Genomic DNA, 26,107 nt, shown 5'->3' on the forward strand with positions numbered 1-26,107 from the left:
ATTACTTGACTGTAAAACTTCATTGCAAAAATTCAGAGAAGTGCAAATTTCAAAGGTCGAGACTGTTTTAATTCCTGTATTGTTTCAGGCCGTGCAAATTAGGGAGATTCGCCTTTAAATGCAACTGAATTAAATTTCTCCCCCATCCCTATCTGCCAATGAGCTATGGCCATCACCTTTTGCAGGCAGCTTGCCTAACTATTAGAGTGTTACGACAATGGAACTAATTGCCTAGGGAGGTGGTGGGCTCTCCAACACTGGAGGCATTCAAGAGACAGCTGGACAGCCACGTTGTCGGTATTCTTTAAGTTGGATTCCTGCATTGAGCAGGGAGTTGGACTCAATGGCCTTACAAGTCCCTTCCAACTCTACAATTCTATGATTCTAGAGAACTGCCCTGGGTTACAAAAACAGCCTCCTCACAGTCTGCCTATCTTTATGTTGGCTGAGGGAAAGCAACATCCGACTTGCCAACTTGCAGCCATTCTGAGTCTAGGTTAGTGAGGGATTTGGGAAATAAATCAAAAGCCCAGAAGCTTTATTGCAACCAGAGGTGTCAGATGTTATTACTCTGTCAAACAAGCACAAAACATTTCATACAAATATCACAAGGAGCAGGCAGCAGGTTTTCACTGTGGGGCTCGGGTGACGCAGAAGTGCCGGTTGATTAGCAAGTGTCCCCATCTCTCTCTGCTTGTCCTATGGGGGCAAGAGAACATTGACGGGGGCCAAAGGAAAGCTGTGAGCTCTTGAGCCAATGAGAACTCCCAGCCAGCACTTGTTTTATTTATGAACTCTCCAAGGCTGAGATTAAACAGAAGTGAGATGTTATCAAAACACTGTTTTATCTCATTTGGAGCCTCTGACTGCACAGGTACCGCTGGCAGAAGGAGGGAGGTGTCAGACCATCTCTTTTGCCTGGTAACTGAATCAGCAGGAAGATGCCCACAAGGTGATCACACTGGCATCTTCTTTCAGCCTGGTGTGCTTCTCTTATAACCTGGCCAAATGAATTTCTTTCACTTAATGACTCTCTTCCAAGACAGTCAAGCTGCCAACTGGGGGGGGGGATCATATTTAGACTACAGGGTTGGCTGCTGTGTGAATGCTGGGTACAGTCAGAGAACGAGTACAACAGCCTTCCCCAGCATGGTGTCCTCCAGATGTGTTGGACAACAGCTTTCAGCAGCCCCAGCCAGCAGCCTAACCTACCTCGCAGGGTTGTTGTAAGAATAAAATGGGACAGGTAGAACCATGCGAGCAGCCTTGAGCTTGTTGGAGGACAAGTGATGTGTAAATGAAATACGTAGAAAAATATGGAAGTTATCATTAGTATCATTACCATTATTATACGATATAAAATGCAATATTAAAAACTGTTAAAAGCATATTACATTCACAACTAGAGAGGATCATAAAAAATGATCTCTCAAGTGTCAAAGGCCAGGGCGAAGAGATGCAAATGCTGTATAATGAAGATGCCAGATGCACCTCTGTGGGGAGGGAATTCCACAACTTAGGGGCTGCCACAGAGAACAGCCTCTCCCAGGCCATCATCCCCAAAACTTCTGAGGGCAGTGGAACTACCAAGAGGGTCCCCTCTGCTGATCACAACACCTGAGAGGGTCTGTAGGGAAGGAGATGGTCTTTGAGATGTTTGGGGCCTTGCACCAGCCTCATTTTCTCTCAGACTATGTCATTGCAAGATGCATGCTGTGGAATCTGGCATCCTACCGGTCACCTTCAGCCTGCCTGAGTTTCAAATGAAAGAGAAAGCCTTTCATCACCTATGTGTTGATCTCCCAGTCATTCAACAGGTAAGTTAGCAAGCCTTAAAAAAAGAATGAGCCTTTCCCTTTCATTTCAGTGATGGTCATCTGGCTCATCTCAGGTAGGCTGAAGGTAGAAGGCCAGATTCCATAGCATGCCCAGACAGATACAGGAGCATTCATTTCATCAGATAAAAGCACTCTGCAGATACCCAGAGGAATTCAGCCCAAGGGATCAGGGATTTGTATTAAAAAAAGGAAGGGGGAGCTGGCGATGTTAGCATATACTCCCTTTGCTATGACTTTCAAATGGCTGTTGTGTGGCCTTTTCCAGAAAAGGATAAATTGGGAAGGTGTGGTAGCCATCTAACAACTGCAGCTGGGCATCATTCAGACATGGAAAAATGGCTGGAAGGTGACATCACAGTGTTGGGGGGGGCAAGGCATCAACAAGAAAGAGTGTCTTACATTCTTCACCGCTGCAGACTTCCCACAAGTTGATTGCCTCTTGTTTTAACTTTTGATTTTGGTCAGACCACCGTTATAATGCTCTACTGAGCCTTCTTGTAAAACAGGCCATTTCAAGAGCTGCCTTTTTCCTTCCCTTGCCTTCACTGGTGTATTTTGCAAGGAGGCAGCTGTTTCCTTGCTTAAAAACAGGGCTTCATTAGCCATACTGCTAAGTACACCACAGAGCAGGGACCCTGCCCAATTAGGGCCCCTGCTGCTGTGGCTTAATTATTTAGGGTTTCCCAATGTGAAAAGCATGTTCATCTTGCTCCCAGCACCAGGTGTCTTTAAAATCCCTTGCAGCTGAGTATGTACTGCTGTTGTTTCATCAGCAAGCAGGGCGGCATTAGCCATCTCCCCAGCTTGAGGTAAATGTAAACCAACAGTAGCCTGACCAGCATGGTTAGCAGAGTGTTCTCTGTACTGAAAAATACCACTTTGGGGACAGGGAAAAATGCATGGAATAAAACTTAGGGGGACATCTGTGGATGATTTTATGTGTGGCAGTGTGTGCAGTTTTATAAATGGACTTTTATGAATAGCAGTCGATGAGAGGCTGCGTATTTCAAGACAGAAGATGGAATCCAATCGGAACCCAATCCATCTTGTGTTCACAGATGGGGAGTCGTTCAGTGGCAGAGCACATACTTTGTGTGCAGAAGGTCCCAGGTCCAATCCTTGGCATCTCCAGGTAGGGCTGGGATAGGACCCTGCCTGAAACTCTGAAGAGCAGCTGCCAGTCAGTGCAGACAACATTGAGACAGATGGATAAGTGGTCTGACTTGGTATAAACCTGTGTTCCTTTTGATCCAGTGGAGGTGTCCACTAACAGGGGGGAGGGTGGTTTTTTTTTGCAATTTGCCTTTCTTCTACAGTCCCTAGTCCCAGTTTCAGAGTTGAGGGATTTTCCAGAAAAGGATGGAAGGCAGCATGGCGGCTGCAGAGAGAAGGAGGATTCACCAAAAATCACCTCCCCTCCCATTCCATGAGTGGACAACTCTAGGATCAAAAACCCCATATCAAGCCTCAGGAAATGCCTTGATACGGTCCCTCCTCCATGTTCCTTAATCTGGCCCATTTTGGCCGTGTACTTTCTCTGGAACATTAATTTCACCCTTTTGGTATACTCTTGAGGTTTGGGACTGCAGTTCTTCCGCAGTCATTACACCCCCTTGCATCACTGTTCTCAAATGCATGCAAGATTGAAGTACAGACCTAAAGGTACATCATCACAGCTACATACCAGCTTCGGCTGGTAAGATGGCTGTGGCCATTTTTGGACCTGGATAGCATGACCACTTTTGTCCTTGCACTGGTAACCTCCAGGCTGGATTAATGTAATGCACTCTATGTGGGGCTGTCCTTAAGTTGGTCCAGAAGCTGCACCTCGTGGAAATGTGGCAGTGTGATTGCTCACTGGGGCAGGATATTGCCAACATGTCACCCTGCTGCTCAAAGAATTGCACTGGTTGCCCATTAACTATCAGGCCAAGTTCAGAGTTCTGGTTTTCGTGTACAAAGCCCTATGCAGCTTGGGACCAGCATACCTGAAAGACTGTCTTACCCCTTATATACCCAGTAGATCACTACGTTCTGCAGGTGAGGACCTCCTGCAGATACCATCTTATCAGGAGGTCCATTCCACACAACATAGGGAGTGGACCTTTAGTGTAGTGCCACCTACCCTTTGGAATTCCCTCCCCTTAAATATTAGACAGGCGCCATCTCTGCTATTTTTTCGGCTCCTGCTGAAGACCTTCCTCTTTCAACAAGCCTTTTAAGTAGACACTTTTTCCCAGTCTGCATCTGTGTTGGAACTGCTTTTAAAGATGTTTTTAAAGCTTTTTTAAAAATGTGTTTTGTTTTAATATGTTTTGAAAGATGTTTTGTTTTAATATATTTTAAAGTCTGTTATTAAGATGTTTTAGAGTGTTTTTAGTGTTTTTGTTTGCCACCCTGGGCTGCTACTGGGAGGAAGGGCAGGATATAAATTACGTACGTGCATGCATGCATACATACTTACATATATACATACATGAATGAATGAATAAATAAATAAATGTTGTGCCCTAATGTATTGGGAGCCTAGGAAATGCAAGTTTTGACTTTTAAGGGACAGAACATAATAGAGTGTAATGCCTTGGGTTTTATACATGCATACAGCAAAAACTGTATTTCTAGTTTGTCTGGGATGCCCTCTGTCCCGTCAATCCAGAATAAAGCTTGAGATGGACAAATACATTTAACCCATGACATTCCGAAAACTGGTTAGGATGAACAACTGAATTAGGGCTGGTTGGAATTTTACCTATGAAAATTTTGGGGGTGAAAAGTGTGCTTTTGAAAGGGGTGTATATTTCCCTCCAAATCCCTACCTTTGTGACAATTTTTAGCAGCATGTGTGAAGACATACAAAATCCTATAGATTGCGCCAGTATCACTTGCTATGCTAAAGGTAGCATGATAAATAAATAAATGTTGTGCCGTAATGTATTTGGTGGAGCAAAATGTACTAGGCCAGCCCAGCTTCTTCCTGCTTTGCCTTGTGCATCCTCATTCCTATGCTGCCCTGACATTCTTCCCTGAGGTTCATCACTGATTCTCTAGTAAACTTCCCTCTTACTGAGACTAGTGGCTACTTATAAAAGTCCCCTACCTCAGCTAATCGGCAGGACCCATGCCCAGCTGACTAGTAGCAATCCTGCTAATCATATTCCTGAATTAGGACTGCACTTTTGGGGGGCAGTGAGTTCCCAGTTTCCATGGACTTACCTTCCCAATGAAGCTTTCTTTGATTGTAAGCAAAGGCTCTGTAGGAGTTTGCTGAATGAAGTGGTCAAACAAACCAAGAAAAATAATTGGCCAGCCAACTAAAATGAATGCATGCCTGCTTCAAATGCAAATGCTGTTCAGTTGAAAGAGCTATCATATGATGTCATACACTATTGATCATATCCCCAGGTAAATAACCGAGGCAGTATCTTGTGTGTGTGTGGGGGGGGGAACTAACCTGTAGATGTTTTCCAGAGAGAGATGAATAGAAATCTGAAAATTAGTCACAAGTTGAAACTATCAAAGGGATTAAATATGTGGCTGTTACTTGTAAACTGCAAAGGGCCCTTGGTTTATAGCTTAAAAAAAGATTGATTTACATGAAAGAAAATGGGATGGACCTTTAAGGAGCATAGCATTTATATTCTATTCATAGAACTAAATTCTGTGAAACTCAATGGAAATCCCTTCAGTTGTTTGCATTGTTAATTGCCCACCAAGGGTAGGCAGCCTGCAGCCCTCCTTCTAATTTCAAAAGCCCTCTGCAAGCAATCAGTTCAGACTTCAAGCAAGAGTGGTCTATCCCCAGGATGCTCATGAGGAGAAGGTGTCAGAAAAATAGAAAAGAGGGTGACAAAAAGAGAAGAAAAGGGAGTGGCAAAAGGGGGGGAAACAGTGGCGCAGAGAGTGTGAGACAGGTCACTGCCCACTTGTGGTTCTGACCTGCCCCCTACTGGCTTCAGCTCCACCCACAGTCAGGATGTGGCCCCAACAGACTACCCTAAGGAATATGGTCCTCGACACTCATAAAAAGTTGCTGCCCCTATTCTTGACAACAGAATGACATGATTTGGGAGCGTTTAGCCATGGGCCTGTCAGCACTCATAGTGTAGAGCAGCAGCCATATTTTCCATTGTCATAGCCAACTACATAATGATAGCTAATCCAATGTAAAGATCAGAATGGCTCTAACATTTTGAGCAAGGTGAGCAGCTGCAATGCAGGATGGAGTTCTTGCAGCTTTTGGAGTTGTTTAGAAGAAGGAATTTCATCGGGGGCAGTATAACATTGTGCTACTAGGGTGAAAGAAGCTGTTGCTGGGGAAATCTCTCTTCTGTGTAATGCAGGAGCCCTGTTTGCAGATTCCATCTAATCATCCTGTGACACATTTCAAAGAGTCTGTGTCTGCATATATGCTTCTGCACTGATAATGTGAATGCTAGCAGGGTAAAGTGTATGAATTAAGAGAAGTGCACTGGAAAGTTTATCAGAAGTTTTTGTACTGCAGAACACATGATCCGAAGTGAAGCCTGACCACATTCTATGACTGATGGAACTATTCTTTCATGGCAACAGAGAAGTTGGCAAAAGTGTAAGCAAATACACCAGGGGTGCATAATGTCAGCAAAAGAATCCCTTTTTCTGTACCTCATCGGTCTTATTTCTGGATTCAAGGCAGCCTTGTAAATAAAATTGCTTCCAGACAACTTGTTTATTGAGCATTCATCCTGATTCGTTTATGGGGAGATCAGATGGCATTGGTTATTTATTGGGCATTCATTCTGATGTGTTTGTGGGGAGACGAAAATGTTTTCCCACACTTTCCAAGGCATTTTCCCAATGCATTCTGTACTGAAAAAAGTCCAGTTTTATAGGAAAGTGGGTTTATTGCACAAGATCCAAATCAATTTTAATTGCACAACTTGAATTTGCCAGTATATGATTGAATCTCACTCCCAAATAGAAACAATTTGGAAGGCACTAGTCTGGAAGACCACAATAGGCAAAATAAATAAATAAATAGGCTGCTGGAAGAGGGTTGGATGGAGAACTTTGTAGAAGGACCGACCAGTTTCAGTTCTCTCCATTTCTCATTTTTCCAGTCAGTTCTCCAGATTTCTGCATCAATTTGCAATTTTGTTTTTAAATCCTCATGAAAAGTCATCTTCATTTTGGTGGGAATTTTTCATAATTTTTGTATGCAGTTTTGACTAATGTACGCATCTTCCTAATATGATGTATTTGCAAGCAAATCTCCCCAATATGATGCATTTTTGTATATTATTTTCAGTAACATTAATTTTTATGCATACCTTCCCTCTAACATGTGCATTTTTGTAAACACTGGTTGATTGGGGAACTGCATCATAAAATTTGGATAAGTGCATTTTTCCAGTTGTTTTATTAATAATTCCAGAAACACAAATATATTAGAAACAAACAGAATACTATAGAATCAAAATCAAAGTATCAAACTTATTTGGAACACTGAACATATTCAACCCTTGGGGATAAAACACATATTCTACAGTAATCCATGCATATACTCCATTTTAAGATTAAAAGGTCAATCAAAATTTTGCTCTCTGCCTCTAATATAATATGGTAATTTTGACATGATCACCTCATCCATATTTTACTGTACTTGCTGGAATCACAGCCAATCTCCATTTCCCTGCATATAGAATTATAGCAGCTGTTAATACATAAGAGACCATTTCTCTGTGTTCCTTCTTTATTTGAACCCTCTAAATAATTGAGTGGAAATATCATCAGATATGATAGGATCTCATAATCCAAAATTCTTATTCAACATTCTTTTCCCATCTTCCAATATGTCTTTGCTAGTCTGCATTTCGACCACATATATTTGCATACAAGTGCACATTTTGAAGGATAGCTGTGTTTGTGTTCTCATATTGTTTCAGAAAGTGCAAATTTAATAGATTTGCCTTTAACTACAAACTGAATCTGATTTCTCCCCCATCCCTGACAGCATGGAATTACAGCATTTGCCCGCATGCAATTCCTTCTCACCCATGGCTGCAACGCTAGTACTTAATAACTACAAGGCTCATACCATTAAGTCATCTTTGGCAGCATGGCTCTCTTTAGCATGCAAAATCCCAGCTGACAGAAATCAAAACTGAGGTCAGTGTTCTATGCACCAATCCCAATAAATAAGGCTCACTTTCCTTGCCAAGAACACAGACCAAAAATGTGCTCTTGGGTGACCTTGCCAGCTCTCCACAACACAATCTTCAGCACACTGAACCATTTGCTCCCTTCCACCTGCACAGAGTTAATCTAATTTCTGTCAGAAGAGTTTTCTGACCTTGATATGCCCATGCTGGCCTCATAGCTCTCCCTTTTCCACTCATTCCTTGCTTCTTCACACACTCAAAATATATCTGATACTTTTCCAGCTTAGTTTTTTCCCCTCTTCATTTATCAGGAACTGTTGCTAATTAGTAGAGAACATCCAAGAGGACAGTTCAGAATGAATGGTTGTTGAATTTTTCTCCTTCAGATAGTTATGACATAGTTTATGACACAACATTGCTGTTCCAGGGAGCCCACAAAGCCTATATACTCACACACACAATGAAATATATATGCATCTGTACATGTACTACGAGAAAGCAAAGTCACAGTTTGTTTTTAGAAAAGGCCTCCAGAGACATGGTTTACAGGAATGGAAGACCAATTATGACAGTCACCAATCACCAATAAAGAGGAAATGCATCATTGAAAAAGAGGACACAGATTAGTATATGCTAGTAATTTATATCTGCAGGTGAAAATTTAGAAATAATTACTATAATTTAAGCAGAACATCATGCCATAGCAGGGAAGACCGGACTAGGTGCTAACTGCTGATGGGCAGGTTCAAGGCCCCGGCTCTCTCTTCCAATCTCTCTTCATCTTTGAACTGGGTGTGGACTAGACAGCCCTTCAAATAGAGGATGCCTTCAAAGAGAGGGCTGTCCCCAGTAAATTAGGATGCATGGCTACCCTAAGGTCAACTCTGATCCTACTAGATCAGATATTTAAAAGGCTTAAGACACCTCTTTCCCCTCCCCCTCCCCTTTAACGGTCTCCAATTGATATCTTAATGGTGATCTCAAGTCTCCAAGTGCTTGCCTTTATATAGCCAAAACAACACAAGGGGGAGGAATCCACAATCCCTTCAGGGAACCTGATTTAATAACTGTAGTGGGGCAGGGAACCATTCACAAGAAACAGTCATAGATAGCACCAGAAGTGGCCTGCCTGGTGGGGTGGAGCCACTAGCAAATATAGGAAGCTGCCTTATACTGAGTCAGATCATTGATCCATCCAGCTCAGTATTGTCTACACTGACTGGCAGCGACTCTCCAGATGGGATACATTCCGAGCCCTACCTGGAGATGCCAGGGATTGAACCTGGGACCTTCTGCATGCAAAGCAGATGCTCTACCACTGAGCTATGGTCCTTCCCCGCTAGCTTCCCAGCTGCAATGCTGTGATTACAAGGAGGGAGAAGGGTGAGGTGGCAGGGAGGTTGGTGCACTGCAAATGCACCGACAGGAGCTCTGGTGCACTTGCCCCATGCTGACCTCCCTGGTGCCGCCTCCTGCCCCTCTCCCTCCCAGTAAGCAACAGTGACCCCCTTGCTAGGAAGCAAGGTAGCAAGGTGGCTCCTTCCCACCCTGTGAGCTGTTTCTGGAAAGCACAGATACCCTGGCATGACTGTTCCTTGTGTGTAGTTCCCTGCCCCATTACAATTGTCAATACTATCATTTCAGCAATACTGAATAAATCATCACCAATCTCTACCATACAAGGTGTGCCTATTTTACATACATGTAATCTCTAATGATCGCTGTCATTTTTGCGCATCATTGCCATTCAGCTCCCACCTTACCGTTTTCTCCTTTGTATTCCTGACAACTAAGTTTCCACTTCATGCATCTGATGAAGTGGACTCAGTTCACAAAAGCTTATGCTATAATAAATATGTTCATCTTCAAGGTGCCACCAGACTCTTTGTTATTTTTTTGCAGCAAGAAACAAAGGCAGCAGCTACCCTCTGGAAACAAATGTGGGTGTTTCCTGAACATGAGGCTATCTCATTCACACTTTACATTTTTAAGTAAACGCTTCCCAAATCTGAAGTGTACAGAAAAAATATTACACATAGAGAGCGAGGAAGTAGCTCCAAACTTGGCTGCTAGTACTGAGCAGAAGAGCTTCCTCTGTTTCCTTCAGAGTGCTTTTATCTGTCTCCTCTGATTCCTGATTACACCTGGCTGCACTTTCCCTTCCCCAGCCTTACATTGGTCATGCAGCAATACATACTGCCATTTGCGAGACCTGCTGTTCATCTCCAGGCAGGCAGTCTTTTTCCCAACATGAAATTTAACAAGTTGAAGGAAAGGCAGGTCAAGAATCACCTCCTTCCCACTCCCACCCCCACCCACCCCAAAAGTCTAATCTCCAGTCAGACGTGACTCCAAGGCAGTAAAGTGCTTCCAGAAGGTTTGTGTCTCCCTCATTAGGAAAGGTCAAAGCCAATCATCCCAGTGGTGGTTTGAGGAGAACAAGATACCGGAATGTTAGTAGGGCAATCTGTCTCTGGAGCCTTTTTGCTTTCCACAAGAACAGGCAGGAGAACGCAACATCCACGAGCCCATGATGGACCTCTTCTCCTGCCGCTTTCCTCTCCCCTGTAGAGGCACACGGTGCCACTGCAGGGCATGCATGAAATGAATGCAAATGTGCAGCCTTTGAATGTTTTCTGTGTAGTCTAAGATTGCACTTTGGCCAGATCTCATATGATAGGGATAGGGAACCTATGGCCCTCCGAATGTTAAATTCCAGCTACCATCAGTGCAGCCAGCATGGCCAGTTGTCGGGGTGGTGGTAGTTGTAATCCAATGACATCTGGAGTGCCACAGGTTCCCTATCTGTGTCATAAAAGAAGCTTGTTTTCACCTTTGATCAATGGGATCAGAACAGCCATGTACTGTACCTAACAGAAGACAGTTCTCTATTTGAAGGCATCCTCTATTGGAAGGGCTGCCTGGTCAAAGTCCGGCTTAAAGACAAAGAGCCATAAGAAGGGAGAGCAAGAGCCTTGAAGCTGCACATCAGCAGTCAGCACCTGGACAGCAGACTGGTCAGGTGTCCCAATTTACAAAGAGCAGTTGGAGGGCAGCGGTGAGGTCTCCAACAGTGGTCTCATTGACATTTGCTGGGACAGAGTGTGGGTGTGGCAACAATGTTGGAGCTGCGCAGGCACACCAGTGAAGCCAGTTCAGGAGATCAGCAGCACAGCATTGCCCCACCATACCAGCCACTCCTAGGAAATGGGCTAGTTGGACACAATCTGACCTGGTAGGGCAGCTTTCTATATGTGTAGAATGCAAGTTAAAATGAATGTTTGGTCCAATCCAGCACAGTTCTTATTATGCTGTTTTTTAAAAAATGGGGAAACAAGGCTATAATTATATGCTAGAAGAAGATTTACAGCACAATCCTATACATATGTGGCTTTTTAGTTTACAGAAAAGGTGAGTGAGAGGAAACATGATAGAGGTGTATAAAATTATGCATGGAGTGGAGAAAGTGGATAGAGAAAAGTTTTTCTCACTCTCTGGGAACATCCAAGGAAGCTGAATGTCAGAAGATCCAGGACAGTTAAACTATGGAATTTGCTCTCACAGGAGGCAGTGATGGCCACCAGCCTGAATGGCTTTAAAAGACGATTAGACAAATTGAGAATAGGACTATCAATGGCTACTAGCCATGATAGCTATGCTGTGCCTCCACTGATAACTATGCTCTGCCTCCATAGAGGCAATATGCTTCCAAATACCAGTTGCTGGAAAGCACAGGAGGAGAGAGCGGTGTTTTGCTTAGATCCTGCTTGTGAGCTTCCCATAGGTATCTGACTGACCACTGTGAGAACAGGATGCTGGACTAGATAGGCCATTGACCTGATCCAGCAGGATCGTATTGTGTTCTTATGTCTACTCTGAAGTAAATCCCATTGAGTTCAATATAATCTTGCCCTCAGGTAAGCGGGGATAGCACTGCAGCCCCCTCAGTCAGTGCATTTTCCTTCTATTTGTTTCTGTCTCGTCGTATCGGCCTTTGGTCAGTTCAGCTGAGAGTTCGCTGGTTTTGTAACGCAAGGATGGCATTTGCTAAGTAGCACAGGATGGGAAAACAAATCTTTCTTCTTCTTGATCATGTGCTTGGATAGATAGCTCTGTCACTGCCTCACTGACCAGAGAATTTAAGACCAGTGTAAGCAAAACACAAAATGCTTCACTTCAGTACTTAGTGCCAAGGCTGAGGATTAACTAACTAAGATAGATAATATAGGCTAAGAGGTGACTAAAAGCCTTGCTTCACAGCCTAAGCTGACCAAGAAGGAATTGCTTTGTGCATGCACCATTTAACACAAGTAGTAACGTGCATGTTATTTATGAAAGGTTCCTATTTGTTTCACCAGGATATAGTAGACTGGGTTAGATGAATTGATGGGTGGCTCTTCTGTAGTTCTCCAATACATCCCTCCATTCCCCACTTTTTCTTTCCTTATATGCTATGACCGTGTTCTCTTGTTTTTGCAGGTGCCTCAGGGAGACTGGAATAATACATTGACTAGGGATAAAGACAATGAAATCCCATGTCGGCGCATGCGGAGTGGGAGCTATATCAAAGCCATGGGGGACGATGACAGTGAAGACTCAGAAACCAGCCCCAAGCCATCCCCAAAAACTGCAGCACGGAGGCAGAGTTACCTCAAGGCCACTCAACAATCACTGGGCGAGCAGAGCACCACTCACAGGTACCGCCTTCTAATTTCAATGTGATCTGGTGTGTTATCTAGATACCTGCATCTTTACCACTGTGATAATGGCTCAAATGAGCTCCGCAAAGAGACTTGTGGCACCTTAAAGAGAAGCAAATTTGTTGTGGGATGTATGGACTTAACTGTCCTCTTCATCAGATGCATGACGACGGGGAGAGTGCCACTGCACTCAGGACTTGCTTGCAAGCTTCCCAAGGGCATCTGCTTGGCCACTGTGAGAACAAAATGGTAAACTAGATGGGCCTTTGGCCTGATCCAGCAGAGCTCTTCTTATGCTCTTATGAAATGTTATTCCTCAGTTATTGACATATATACCCATGAGTAGGGATGGGAGAATTACGATTCAGTTCACATTTCAAACTCACACTTTTCGAAACAATATGAGAACCAAAACACAGTCATCCTTTGAAATTCGCATTTATTAGAATTTTGGGATATAGTTCGCCAACTAAACAATATTTACAAAAATGCATGTATTAGGGGAAAGTGTGCATAAAAATGAATACATGAGTGAAAATAACATGCAAAAAGGCATGATGTGATGAGAAATAACTTGCAAAAATGTGTATTGTCCAAAGTGCCTACAAAAATGTGTTTGTTTGGAGAAATTCACACTAAAATGGTGGAGAATTTTCATAAGGATTTTTAAAAAAAGAATTTGCAGATTGCTGCAGAAATGTAGAGAACTGGATTTAAATTAGAAAAGTGAGAAACTGAGAGAACCAAAATTGACAGGTCTTTCCATTCCTGCCCATGGGGGGGTTGTAAACAGTGAGGTCAGAGGAAAATGAAATGAAGAGAGGACAGTGGCATAATTAACAGTGGTCATTCACAAAATAGTTGTTGATAATATGGATATCCTGGCATTAGTGAGTCAACTAACACATGCAGTGTGATTTAAAAATATATCACAATAAATCCAAATAAAATTAAGTATAGCATGCGCTATATCCATGAGTTCCAGACATAGTTAAAGGGCTGCAGGTAAGATGGGAAAAGTATGGGCATTTGAAACAGGTAAGCTATATAATGGCATCCTGTGAACAGTATTCTGAACTGAGGGTGTGACCTATACAGGTCACTGAAGCTTCCTGCTTTCCACTAGAATCTTGGTTCTTTTCATCACCACCATAAGGACCAGAATGTTCACATTATATATGGTGCACTATGTATTTAGCATCTGATGGTGGGTCCCACAGACCCTTCCCTTATGACCAGAGTGCAGTGCAAAGCATTTGTACACTTAAGTAAGGGCTGAGATGAATTCCCTTTCACAGCTGGTTTTCCAAGCCATGGTAAGAAGGATGAGGATGCAAAGAATGTTGACCTGTAACTTCAATGAAATTATTAGAATAAGATGTTGAAACCTGCTTACTCAGAACTGGGACCGAGGGATTGCAAGACAACAGACAAAAATGAGCAAACTGAGGGCCAGTCTATAAATTATATTTACTACACAGGAAGTACTGGAAACAGCATCCATATAGCCATTCATTCCCACTTTAGCTGCAAGGACTGAAAAGCCATTTGTCACTTGGGTCTCCCCAATTGCCCGAAAAATCCTGGCAGTTGCAGGTAGTGTGGAATGATGTCATATATGTGGTTGGGAAGGGTGTAGAGGTCAGTGGTAGACATCTGCCAGGTTCAATGTATTGTCAGTCAATGTATTGATGGCAGCTTCAAATGTTCCTAGGAGAGAAGGAAAAGTCAGGGAATATGAACTGGTGGCTAGAGGAGTAGACAAAAGAAAGGAAGGGAGATGCATAGAGGAAATGGATTTGTAGGGGGAGAAGCAGCCTGTAAAGGAAAGGTTATTTCACAAATGACAGACTGTGAGACCATAAATAATGATAATGATGTTGTTGTATATGTCATCAGTGTGCATGATACTTTTTATATCATGTCATCAGTGTGGATAATACTTTACAGAATACAAGAGTTCCAATCTCTGCCCTGAGGCACTTACAATCTGAAATTTGACATGGGGGAACTACAGAGGAAAGGGGAAAAGAGGAGGCAAGGAAACAATAAGTGGTAATTTCAGTTGCACATGTTTAGGAGTAGTTACAAGCAGAGTTACTATAGGTCTGCAGGTTAAAAAAAATTAATATTTGGGAAAATAAAGTGGCACCCTTTGTAGGCCATGGGAACCAATAATTTTTTTAAAAAAAATTCTTCTACTTCCCATGCCATACAGACAGCATGGAAACTAGTATAATTCCCTCTAGTATTCCCAATATTTCATTTTACTTGCATCCCTGTAAACATTTCCTTCATCCAAGCTGGCCCTTAATGATTTTCTGCCCATTGTAGGATGGACTGGAGGGTGACCAAGTGCACTTTATTTCCCATAAGTATTAATAGAACAAAAGAGTTAAAGTCCTATACTTTGCTTTCAACATTTCTCCTGTCTGTGCCCTGCTCTTTCACTCCCAGAGTGGGGGAAAAGTTTCAGTTCAAAAACAACCTGTCCACATTAAATGCAATAACCAAGGCTCCAAGAGATAGATGCAGTAAATGGTCAGTAAAGGAAGTCACCTGTCTGTCTAGTTTGTAAAAATACGAGACTTAGTGCCATCTGCTGGCCACATAGGGAGAAATGTTGCTACTGTATTTCAAGTATTTGTTTTGTGTAACGCAGCTCAAACCTTACCAGCACAGAAAGATTCAGAACCATACTGCCCAAGAAGTCATGGAAATGGAAGTTTATAAAATTACAAATTAATTAATTAAATACACTTGGGGATGTGCTGGCTACACAAACAGGAACTGGTAGATTTTGATGGTTGCTTTATTTGGGATATAAGAATATAAAGAGAACGTGTTGGATTGGGCCATGAGCCTGTATCCTGATCTTACAGTGCCCAACCAGATGCCTGTAGGAAGTCCACAAGCAGGACATGAATGCAACAGCACCTCCAATTCCCAGCAACTGGTATTCAGAAGCAAATTGCCTCTGACAGTGGAGAGAGAACATAGCCATCGTGGCTAGTAGCCACTTACAGCCTTATCCTCCATGAATTTTTCTAATCCTCTTTTAAAGCCGTCCAAGCTGGTAGCCATCACTACTTCTTGTGGGAGTGAATTCCAGAGTTTAACTATGTGTTGTGTGAAGAAGTACTTTCTCTTGCCTGTCCTGAATTTTCAGCATTCATCTTCACTGGATGTCCACAAGTTCTAGTGTTATGAGTGAGGGAGAAAAACTTTTCTCTGTTCACTTTCTCCGCATCATGCATAAATATTTATACCTCTATCATGTCCCCTCTTACTTGTCTTTTTTTTAAAAAAACTAATGAAGTCCCAAACCTTCCCTCATAGAAGAGTCGTTCCATTCCCATGATCATTTTGGTTGCCCCTTTCTGATGCTTTTCCAGCTCTGCAATGTCCTTTTTCAGGTAAGATGACCAGAACTGTGCACAGTATTCCAAGTGTGGTCAGACTATAGATTTGTGTAATGGCATTATGATACCGGCAGTTTTATTTTCAGTTCCTTTCCTGAAGATCCCTAGTATGGAATTTGCCTTTTTCACAGCTGCCACACATTGGGACTTGTGGTCAGCTACATTTCAGACACAGCAACCGCATTGGTCAAATATTATTTATTATTTTCAAAAAGCTTATTAGTCACTTTACACAAGTATCTCAAAGTGACTTACATATTATTATTTATTAAATTTATATCCCGCTCTTCCTCCCAGAAGGAGCCCTAGGCAGCAAACAAGGGACAAAATGCTAAAAACATCTAAAACATCTCAAAAACAAAACATCTTAAAAACATCTTTTTTAAAAAAAAGTCTTTAAAAACTTAAAAAGCAATTCCAAAACAGATGCAGAATGGGATAAGGTCTCTACACAATTGGTTTGTTGAAAGAGGAAGCTCCTCAGTAGGCGCCGAAAAGATAACAGAGATGGTGCCTGTCTAAAGTTGAAGGGGAGGGAATTCCACAGGGGAGGTGCCACAACACTAAAGGCCTCCTTCCTATGTTCTGCAGAATGGACCTCCTGATAAGATGGTCACCTGCAGAGTGCAGTGATAGACTGGGTATATAAGGGGCAAGATGATCTTTCAGATATCCTGGTTCTGAGCTATATAGAGCTTTGTACACCAAAACCAGCACCTTGTATTATTTCAGCAGTGGGGTAACATGTTGGCAATATACTGCCCCAGTGACCAGTTGCCTCATCACATTTTGCACCTGCTGCAGCTTCCAGACAAACCTCAAGGACAGCCCCATATAGAATGCATTACAGTAACCCAACCTGGAGGTTGCCAATGCATGGACAACAGTGGTCAGGCTATCCTGGTCCTGAAACGGGCACAGCTGTCTTACCAGCTGAAACTGGTAAAAGGCACTCCTAGCCACTGAGGTCATATGAGCCTCTGGTGACAATGATGGATCCAGCAGCACCCCCAGACTACAAACCAGAGCTTGGAAGTGATTTGTTACAAATTACTTGTCATTCATTCATTCATTCATTCATTCATTCATTATTTATTTGTTTGTTTGTTTATTTATTTATTATTTGATTTATATCCTACCCTTCCTTCCAGCAAGAGCCCAGGTCGGCAAACAGAAGCGCTAAAAACACTTTAAAACATCATAAAAACAGACCTTAAAATACATTAAAATAAAACAACATTACAAACATTTTTTAAAAAAGCTTTAAAAACATATTTTTAAAAAAGGGTTAAAAACATTTTGATTGTAATAGAGCTAGGAGTAATTTTATTACTTTTGTGGAATAATTGTAATGTTTCCACCATTACCTTTGGGCATTACTTGGGGGGGAGCAGGGCAAATCTTCTCCTCTGATTTGTGGATGAAAATCATGTGCCTCAAACTTGACTTCTGTGCACCATCGCTCTTCCCTCATGCTCTGTGGGTGGGTAGGAGACGACGAGAGAGTGGGTGGAGAGTGAGACGAGGTGGAGTGGAGAAAACAATTGTTTTAAAAAAATGGGTGGTGGTGGTGGAGGGAAAACGGAGCCGGAGGGCAAGAACATGGATAAAGGAGGAGAAGGAGGCAGCAGCAGAATGGAGATAAAGAAATGTGGAGGTGAAATATGACGTGTGTGTGTGTGTGTGTGTGTGTGTGTGTGTGTGTGTGTGTGTGTGTGTGTGTGTGTGTGTGTGTGTGTGTGTGTGTGTGTGTGTGTGTGTGTGTGTGTGTGTGTGTGTGTGTGTGTGAGTGAGTGAGTGAGTGAGTGAGTGAGTGAATACTATGTGTGCACTTGGCACACAAAGTGGCCTCTACCACCCTCTCTGGCTACTGTGCTGCATTTGCAGTATTTTAACTTTTTTGCATCTCAGGGGAAAATGTTTGCTTGGGTGAGTGTCCCTTAGTTGGTGGCAGGGCAGGGTCCGGGAGGTGAGAGAAATTATGCTTGCTGGCTGAGGGGGGGGGTTGCACTTGGTTTGACATGCAAAGATCTGAGTAGTGCCCTCCGCCTCCCTCCCCAACCAGCGGAGAGACCACCATTGCTATTTTATGGATAAAAAGAATTATTCTACTACCTCTGTATGTTTGTGTTTATTTTTAATGTTGTTGTAGGCTACATAGATGTACAGCAGCCAAGGCCAGCACATTGTAGGCGTGTCTTTTTAAGTAACTTAAATGTAATTGTAGTGATTGCTTTTGAGAAAAGTAAAGTAATCAGTTACTTTCAGAGCAATTGTATTTGTAACGGTAATTACTACTTTTTGGGCCATGTAATTGTAACTGTAATTTATTACTTTTTAAAAGTAATCTTCCAAGCTCTGCTACAAACCTGCTCTTTCAGAGAGAGTAGCATGCAATTGACCAATTATCCAGACTCAGGAACCACCTACTCACAGCACCTCCGTCTTTCTAGGATTGACTTAGTTTACTGGCCCCCACCTAGCCCATCACAAGCCCAAGCACTGGTCCAGGGTTTACACATCCTGTCCCGATTCAGATGTTACAGAGAAATAGAGCTGGGTATCATCAGTGTACTGCTGACACCTCACCCCAAAGCTCCTGATGACTGCTGGACTAGGACCTGAGAGACCAGGGTTCATATCCCCACTCAGCCATGAAGCTTGCTGGGGCCAGTCACAGTCTCTCAGCCTAATGTACCTCACAGAGTTGTTGTGAGGATAAAATGGAGCAAGAGAACCATGTATGCCATCTTGAGCTTCTTGGAAGAATGGTGGGATATAAATGTAACAACAAATACATAAAAATTCCAGCCGGCACTAAGAAGCCAATAATTCTGGCCATGCACTCTGTTTCTTGCTATCTCTAAGCATAAGGAGTCAAAGAGCCTCCTTGAACAGAACAATGTTTGACTGAGTTAGATTTAATGGTGACAGAATCACATATGATGTGATTGCAGTTGCAGTCCTATGCACAGTTATCTGAACATAAGCCCCACTGAACTTTAGTTACACACACACACACACAGAGAGAGAGAGAGAGAGAGAGAGAGAGAGAGAGAGAGAGAGAACACACTGTGGAAAGTTATCCCTAGAGAGCCCCACCTAACACCCACAATGTTATCTTCTTGTGCTGGGTGGAGATGTTTCTGTTCACCCAGGCCTTTTAACTTTAAAAAAAACAAAAAAAAACAAGACAAAACTTAAATCTGATATTTATTATTACTCTACTTTGACCATTTCTGAGCATTTTACTTTTACCCCATAGAATTATTGTAGCGCTCTCTGTGTGTGAGAGAGAGATGTTATTTTATCTGATTTGATTTTTTTCCTGTCTTTTCACAAATGAGGCATCAAGAAGTAGGTTCAGACCCAGTTTGCTTGCTGATCCAGGGGTGGGTGGGTGGAAGGGCATCCTCAATTAGATAAAGGTAGCTAAAATATGACTCTGTTATCCTAGCCCTGCAAAGGGTTTTGCGCTTGCAGGCATAGGAACCATTGGTCTGTCCAGCTCAAAATCGCCTTCCCCAACAACCTGGTGCCTTCCAGACATTTTGAACTCCAGCTCCTATTACCCCAATTATTGGCCCTGCTGCTGCCTCGGGCTGATGGGAGTTGTAATACAAAATGTATTACAAATACAACATGTAATAAAAAATGGAAGGCATTAGTTTGAGGAATTCTGGGTACTGACAAGCAGCACTCTCCAGGTTTTCAGACAAGGTTCTTTCCCAAACCTGCATGGAAATATTCAGGATTGAATCTGGGACTGCCTGCATACAAAGCATATGCTGTAACACTACCAAGCTATGGCCCTTCCCCAGGATGCCTTCTTCCATTATTTTGTCCAGCTATCCACTTTCCAGCAATGACAGCAATATTTGTTTTAAATGCAGTCTGTTGGAGTCTTGATTTGCTTAGCAAAATAAGTTTGAGGAAGCAAGAGTTCCCCTGCAGTTTCATACTTCAGCATGACAAGTACAAGCTGCTCAATGATGCACAGGCTGTATGTGGAGCACTATTGCCACCCAATGGCCATTTCATGTTTCATTTTCTGTCTGGTTAACGTCTATGTTATTATAGTAAGTCTTTCCTTGTGACAAATGAGGACCAAACTAGATGTGATGTTAAATGTGTTTTTGTATTTAACAGCGGTGGTGACTGGTGCCCATTGGGACTGGTAGGGCGGAAGGCAGGGAGACCAACAGTATATTGCACTTTGATATCGCTTTGTTGCAATAGCCCTGCAACAAAGGGACTACCCTGGTGCAAACTGTCTGCAACAAATGTGTATTTATTGCACCAAAAAAGGGTCATGCAGGAAGGCTTCACATGCCCTACTTCTGCCATGTGTTTGTCTAAGCACAGTCTTTCTCTGTGGCTCATAGTCTCCTTTTAGAACCCTAAAAACCCTAACACAGAGAGAGCCCATGTGGTCATGAACAAGTGCAAATGCTGCAGACAGCACAGTCCTAAGCGTATTTGCTCAGAAGGAAGTCTTACTGAGTTCAGAGGGACATATTTATTAGTAAGTGTGCTTACCCCAGATACCTTCTTCACAGTAAGTCCTATTGAGGTCAGTGGAACTGCTGTTCCACATCAGTAACATGCATCAGATCAGGTTCATAAATGTGCTATGTTTGTAGATAATATAACTACTCTAAGTCAGTGCTACAATTGTAAGGGGCCTTTTATTCCAACCAGTTTACATTAGAAACACCAAGTCTAGCAAGAGTTTCAAAAGTACTTTAAGCTTCAGAGGATGGGATGGGGGGCAAGATGCCGAAAAACCTCTTTGTAAGGCATCCAACAGATTTGTAGCACAGATCGTAGACTACTGTGTTGGTGTTCCAATCTGGCAGGACTTGCATGCCCAGTTTTTAAAATATGATGTGGATGCTGTTGCAATGGGGAGTGAAGGAGACATTGAACTTGGTTGCATTCCCAGTGCACAGCATTATCCAACAGATAAATATGAGCTGGAAACCCTTTGAGAGAGGTAAGAAGAGAGTGCCTGGAATCAGCCTTCACATCTGACTTCCCAAACAGTTAATTGGCACTGTTTGCGCAGACATTTGTGCTGTTTCTGGGCACAGGCCCCATCCAGCAAAGTGGATGATGCATGGAGCCCCAGGTTCTAGGTACAAGGTACAAGGGTGTTGTTTATCCATTATGCAACATCCTTTTGCATATGCAGGATCCAATCCAGAAAGATTTGTCCATGAAGAAGCCTGTTTCTGGACAGGGATTGGCCTTGCTGGATCAAAGGTAGGGTGGCCAATTATGCATCCGCAAAAATGAGGACAAAAAAGGACACAGATCAGACCAAAGACTCATCTTGTCCAGTAGCCTGTTCTCACAGTGGCCAACCAGATGCCTATAGGAAGCCAACAAGCAAGATATGAGTGCAACAGTACTCTCCTCATTTGTGCTTCCCAGCAATTGGTATTTCAAGGCATGCTGCCTCTGACACTGGAGGTAATACAACGTATCTCAGCATAGCGGGGAAGACCATGACCAAGTGACTTGTGTGCCTCCTCAGTCTGCTGCCCAGGTGCTACGTGCTGATGGGCAACGTCAAGGGTCCTGGTTACCCTTCTTAAGAGTTCTTTATCTTTAGGCTGGACTTGGACTGGAAAGCCCTTCAGACAGAGGACTATGCTCTGCAGCGTAAGGCACATGGTCACCCTAACTGAGAAGCACAAAATGAAAATTGCAGCCCTGGGCTCCTACTGGGAGGAAGGTTGGGATATAAATCTAATAAATAAATAATAAATAAAACAACAATGGGTAAAACCAATCTTTTACCAAAAATTGATCTTAAAGCAAAGCAATGCTACAAGACAAAGTTTAGGGATTATCTTTTGTTGGTGATTTACAACTAATAATGAAACAAATGCAGCAGAATCATGTGACTTGACTAGATTAGCATGTACCTCTATAGGTTTCTTCTACTTTTCTTCCTGTTATCTTTTTGTTATCATTTTTCATAACTGAATAGAATGGATAACATCGAGTTCATTAAAGGATGGCATCACACCCATCGCTGGAACCCGCAGGAGGGGAGAGTGCTCTCGCACTCAGGTCCTGCTTGCGGGCTTCCCATAGGCATCTGGCTGGCCACTGTGAGAACAGGATGCTGGACTAGATGTGCCACAGGCCTGATCCAGCAGGCTCTTCTAAGAACATAAGAAGAGCTTGCTGGATCAGGCCACTGGCCCATCTAGTCCATCATCCTGTTCTCACAGTGGCCAACCAGGTGCCTGGAGGAAGCCCGCAAGCAGGACCTGAGTGCAAGAACACTCTCCCCTCCTGAGGCTTCCAGCAACTGGTTTTCAGAAGCATGCTGCCTCTGACTAGGGTGGCACAGCACCGCCATCATGGCTAGTAGCCATTGATAGCCCTGTCCTCCATAAATTTGTCTAATCTTCTTTTAAAGCCATCCAAGCTGGTGGCCATTACTGCATCTTGTGGGAGCAAATTCCATAGTTTAACTATGCACTGAGTAAAGAAGTACTTCCTTTTGTCTGTCCTGAATCTTCCAACATTCAGCTTCTTTGGATGTCCACGAGTTCTAGTATTATGAGAGAGGGAGAAGAACTTTTCTCTAGCCACTTTCTCAATGCCATGCATAATTTTATACACTTCTATCATGTCTCCTCTGACCCGCCTTTTCTCTAAATTAAAAAGCCCCAAATGCTGCAACCTTTCCTCGTAAGGGAGTCACTCCATCCCCTTGATCATTCTGGTTGCCCTCTTCTGAACCTTTTCCAACTCTATAATATCCTTTTTGAGATGAGGCAACCAGAACTGTACACAGTATTCCAAATGCGGCCGCACCATTGATTTATACAACAGCATTATGATATCGGCTGTTTTATTTTCAATACCTTTCCTAATTATCCCTAGCATGGAATTTGCCTTTTTCACAGCTGCCGCACACTGGGTCAACATTTTCATCATGCTGTCCACTACAACCCCGAGGTCTCTCTCCTGGTCAGTCACCGCCAGTTCAGACCCCATGAGCGTATATGTGAAATTAAGATTTTTTGCTCCAATATGCATAATTTTACACTTGTTTGTATTGAATTGCATTTGCCATTTTTCCGCCCATTTACTCAGTTTGGAGAGGTCTTTTTGGAGCTCTTCGCAATCCCTTTTTGTTTTAACAACCCTGAACAATTTAGTGTCGTCAGCAAACTTGGCCACTTCACTGCTCACTCCTAATTCTAGGTCATTAATGAACAAGTTGAAAAGTACAGGTCCCAATACTGATTCTTCTTATGTTCTTATTTTAACAACAAACAAGCAAAGAAGGACCAAGGCAAGGTAAACTGTTGTTCTAGATGAGGGCAAAATTCTGGATGAGGGCAAAAACAAATAAAAAATTTAAATAGAGATTTCCAGAGGGCAGCCATGCTAGTCTGTTCAATGTATTCATTAAAGTATTTATTTACTTAGAAAATTTATAAACTGCTTGCTCAAAAAGCCCTCTAATCAGTATACAAACAAAACTATAGATAAACCAGGGCTAAAATTCACCAACCAATTAAATGCAAGTACACATCAAGCTATCACCATCAAAAACAAAGATAAAATCAGTAAAGCTTTTAAAACAAGTATAGGTAACTAAATCATGTGTTTGGATAGGTATGCCAAGACAAAAAAGTTTCCAGCAGGTGTCTAAAACAATATAGAGGAGGCGCCTGCCTAATGTCACATCATGGGTGAACTCTATTGTTTAATCCTTAAATGCTCTGTTTGTTTTTTCTTTCCATGTATTCTAAAAGAGTCTAGTGCCAAATGGAGCACAGGATGATTTGTATTAGGGAAGGCTTGAGATGGACTCTCTGGTTGGTAACCGTTGACAGTGTGAAGGGTGGCAATACGTGATCATCACTGAGATCCACAGCTGATTTTGTCTCTCCTATAGTTTTATGTGATCCTCATAATCTAAGACCCTCTGTCTTTATACAGAAGTCTGGACCGCCTTGATTCTGTTGAGATCAAATTCCCAAGCTGGGAGGAAGAATACAACCAGATCACGGACAACCTTAACGAGTCCAGTTGCATCAGCCAGGTGAGAGCCAGCAAACAACTGTTTATGACTACAAGGAGGACCAGTCTCAGAGTGGGGAGAGAGCAGTGAGGCCAAAGGCAAAGGAGTTCCTATCAAAGTGAAAGAGCAGGCTTGAGACGAGATCGCTTGCTGGACTGACAACTTAAAACAGTGTTTGCATTTCCCACATTTGTAATTCAAATGTTTCTAAGAACATGCAATCACTCTCTTCTGCTTCCTACCACACATTAATGCTGTACACACCTGAGCACAAATAGCTCAGAGAGACTCACAGGCATTCTATATATGCTAGGCATGAAAATACCACAAAGGGAGATGCATAGCAGCTAGAAGGGCATTAACTTCCTATATATACATTCAGAGCACATTAGTGTGGGGTTTCTATGGTCATATCTACATCATACATTGAAAGTATTCTTATATCACTTTAACAGTCATGGCTTCCCCCTAAGAATCAAGGTGCTGGGAGTTATAGCTCTGTCAGGGGTCTCCTAACAACTCGCAGCACCCTTAGCAAACTACAGGTCCTAGGATTCTTGGGCAGGGTGGGTGGGGAGCCATGACTGTTAAAGTGGTATGAGAGTGCTTTAAATGTATAGGGTGGATCTCAGGTATTCTCAAGCATGCCTCATTTCTGCAAGATGCACGCCATCTGTTGTACAGCACACCTGAGTCCTTTCACCTACCCAATGGTGGACACAGCAAATTACAGGTTATTCATAGATGATTAAACCCGCATTATGCAGGGAATGCTGCTGTTGCACACACACCAAAACCAGGCTACATGGTATCTGGTTTCCAGTTACCATTTCCTAAAGTTTTACACTAAAGTAAACATTTGAAGCAATAGTCATTGCATTAATTGTGATTATCAGTTGATGCAAAAATTGCCAGAGTGGGAACAATAGGAATCAGTCATAAGAACGCAACTGGAACCTTGCAGTGTGTAATGTGTTCTCCTGTTCATGGTTCTAGCTAGCCAGCTCTGCCCTTTCCCATTCCATTCTATTCTGTCCCCTCAGATTTCCTTCTTTTCCCTCCCCACAAGGCGGGCCCAAGGCATTGTGCTTCCTGAGGCAAAGAACACAATGCCCCCTGCCCCTGCATACAGAATCTGATTAGATTGACAGTTATCTCAGGTTGCGTACACAACATTCCTTCAAAGCACACTGTTCCCCAAAGAATCCTGGAACTATAGCTTACCCCTCACAGAGCTATAATTCCCAGGACCCTTAACAAACTATAGTTCCCAGAATTATATTTTTTTTGCAGTGGGGGGGAGAGAATGTGGTTTAAAAGTATGATGTGCTTTAAAAGTATGATGTGTATGCAGCCTCAGTTTACTTCAGTAGACTGGCAGTTACTTCAACGTTGACAATGAGATAGCATTCTCCATGGCACCTGAGGTCAACAGGCTAGTTTAGAGAAATGTTGTCCCTCACATCTGTCACCTGAGGTGGTTGCCTCACTCTGCCTAATAGGAGAGCTGGCCCTCCTGCTCCCCTCCTCCCCCCATGAATACTCAGCATTCTGTGACCACTGAGCATGCTCTGTCCCCACTGGGATGTTTTTGAGTTAACCCCCTCCCTTTTGGGGTTTCCCCCCTAAAATTATATTCTACTTCTGCACACCTTGGTGTTTCCCCCAAGCCAGCTGTTACCTACCTCCTGTGCACAGATGGGGCCATTTGTTGCCTGTGTAAGGATTGGCACTCAGGGAATCAGTTCACTCTTAGTATATAAGGTGATAAGATGAATGCTGCTGGATCAGAATAAAGTTCCATCTAATCCAGCATCTAATTTCACACAGTGGACAATTGATGCCTCCAGGAAGCCAGCAGGGTGCAACAGCCCTCCCTTTCTGTTTGTCTCACAACAAATGATATCAGTAGCATTCTGCATCTGAACCTGGAGGTTTCATGTAGCTAATAGCC

At 42.9% G+C, this 26,107-nt stretch overlaps 1 protein-coding gene across 5 annotated transcripts in view; it reads left to right on the forward strand.

Moving 5' to 3' along the window:
• Positions 1-26,107, forward strand: part of LOC133387233 (disks large-associated protein 4-like) — a 102,332-nt gene that overhangs the window by 70,985 nt on the left and 5,240 nt on the right. For all 5 annotated transcript variants that reach the window (XM_061631587.1, XM_061631584.1, XM_061631585.1 and 2 more), the window contains exons 4-5: positions 12,455-12,672; positions 24,072-24,174. In XM_061631587.1, coding sequence (XP_061487571.1) covers positions 12,455-12,672; positions 24,072-24,174 — 321 coding nt within the window. The remainder of the gene's footprint in view (positions 1-12,454; positions 12,673-24,071; positions 24,175-26,107) is intronic.

The sequence above is a fragment of the Rhineura floridana genome, chromosome 6, assembly GCF_030035675.1.
Source record: "Rhineura floridana isolate rRhiFlo1 chromosome 6, rRhiFlo1.hap2, whole genome shotgun sequence".
Taxonomy (NCBI): domain Eukaryota; kingdom Metazoa; phylum Chordata; class Lepidosauria; order Squamata; family Rhineuridae; genus Rhineura; species Rhineura floridana.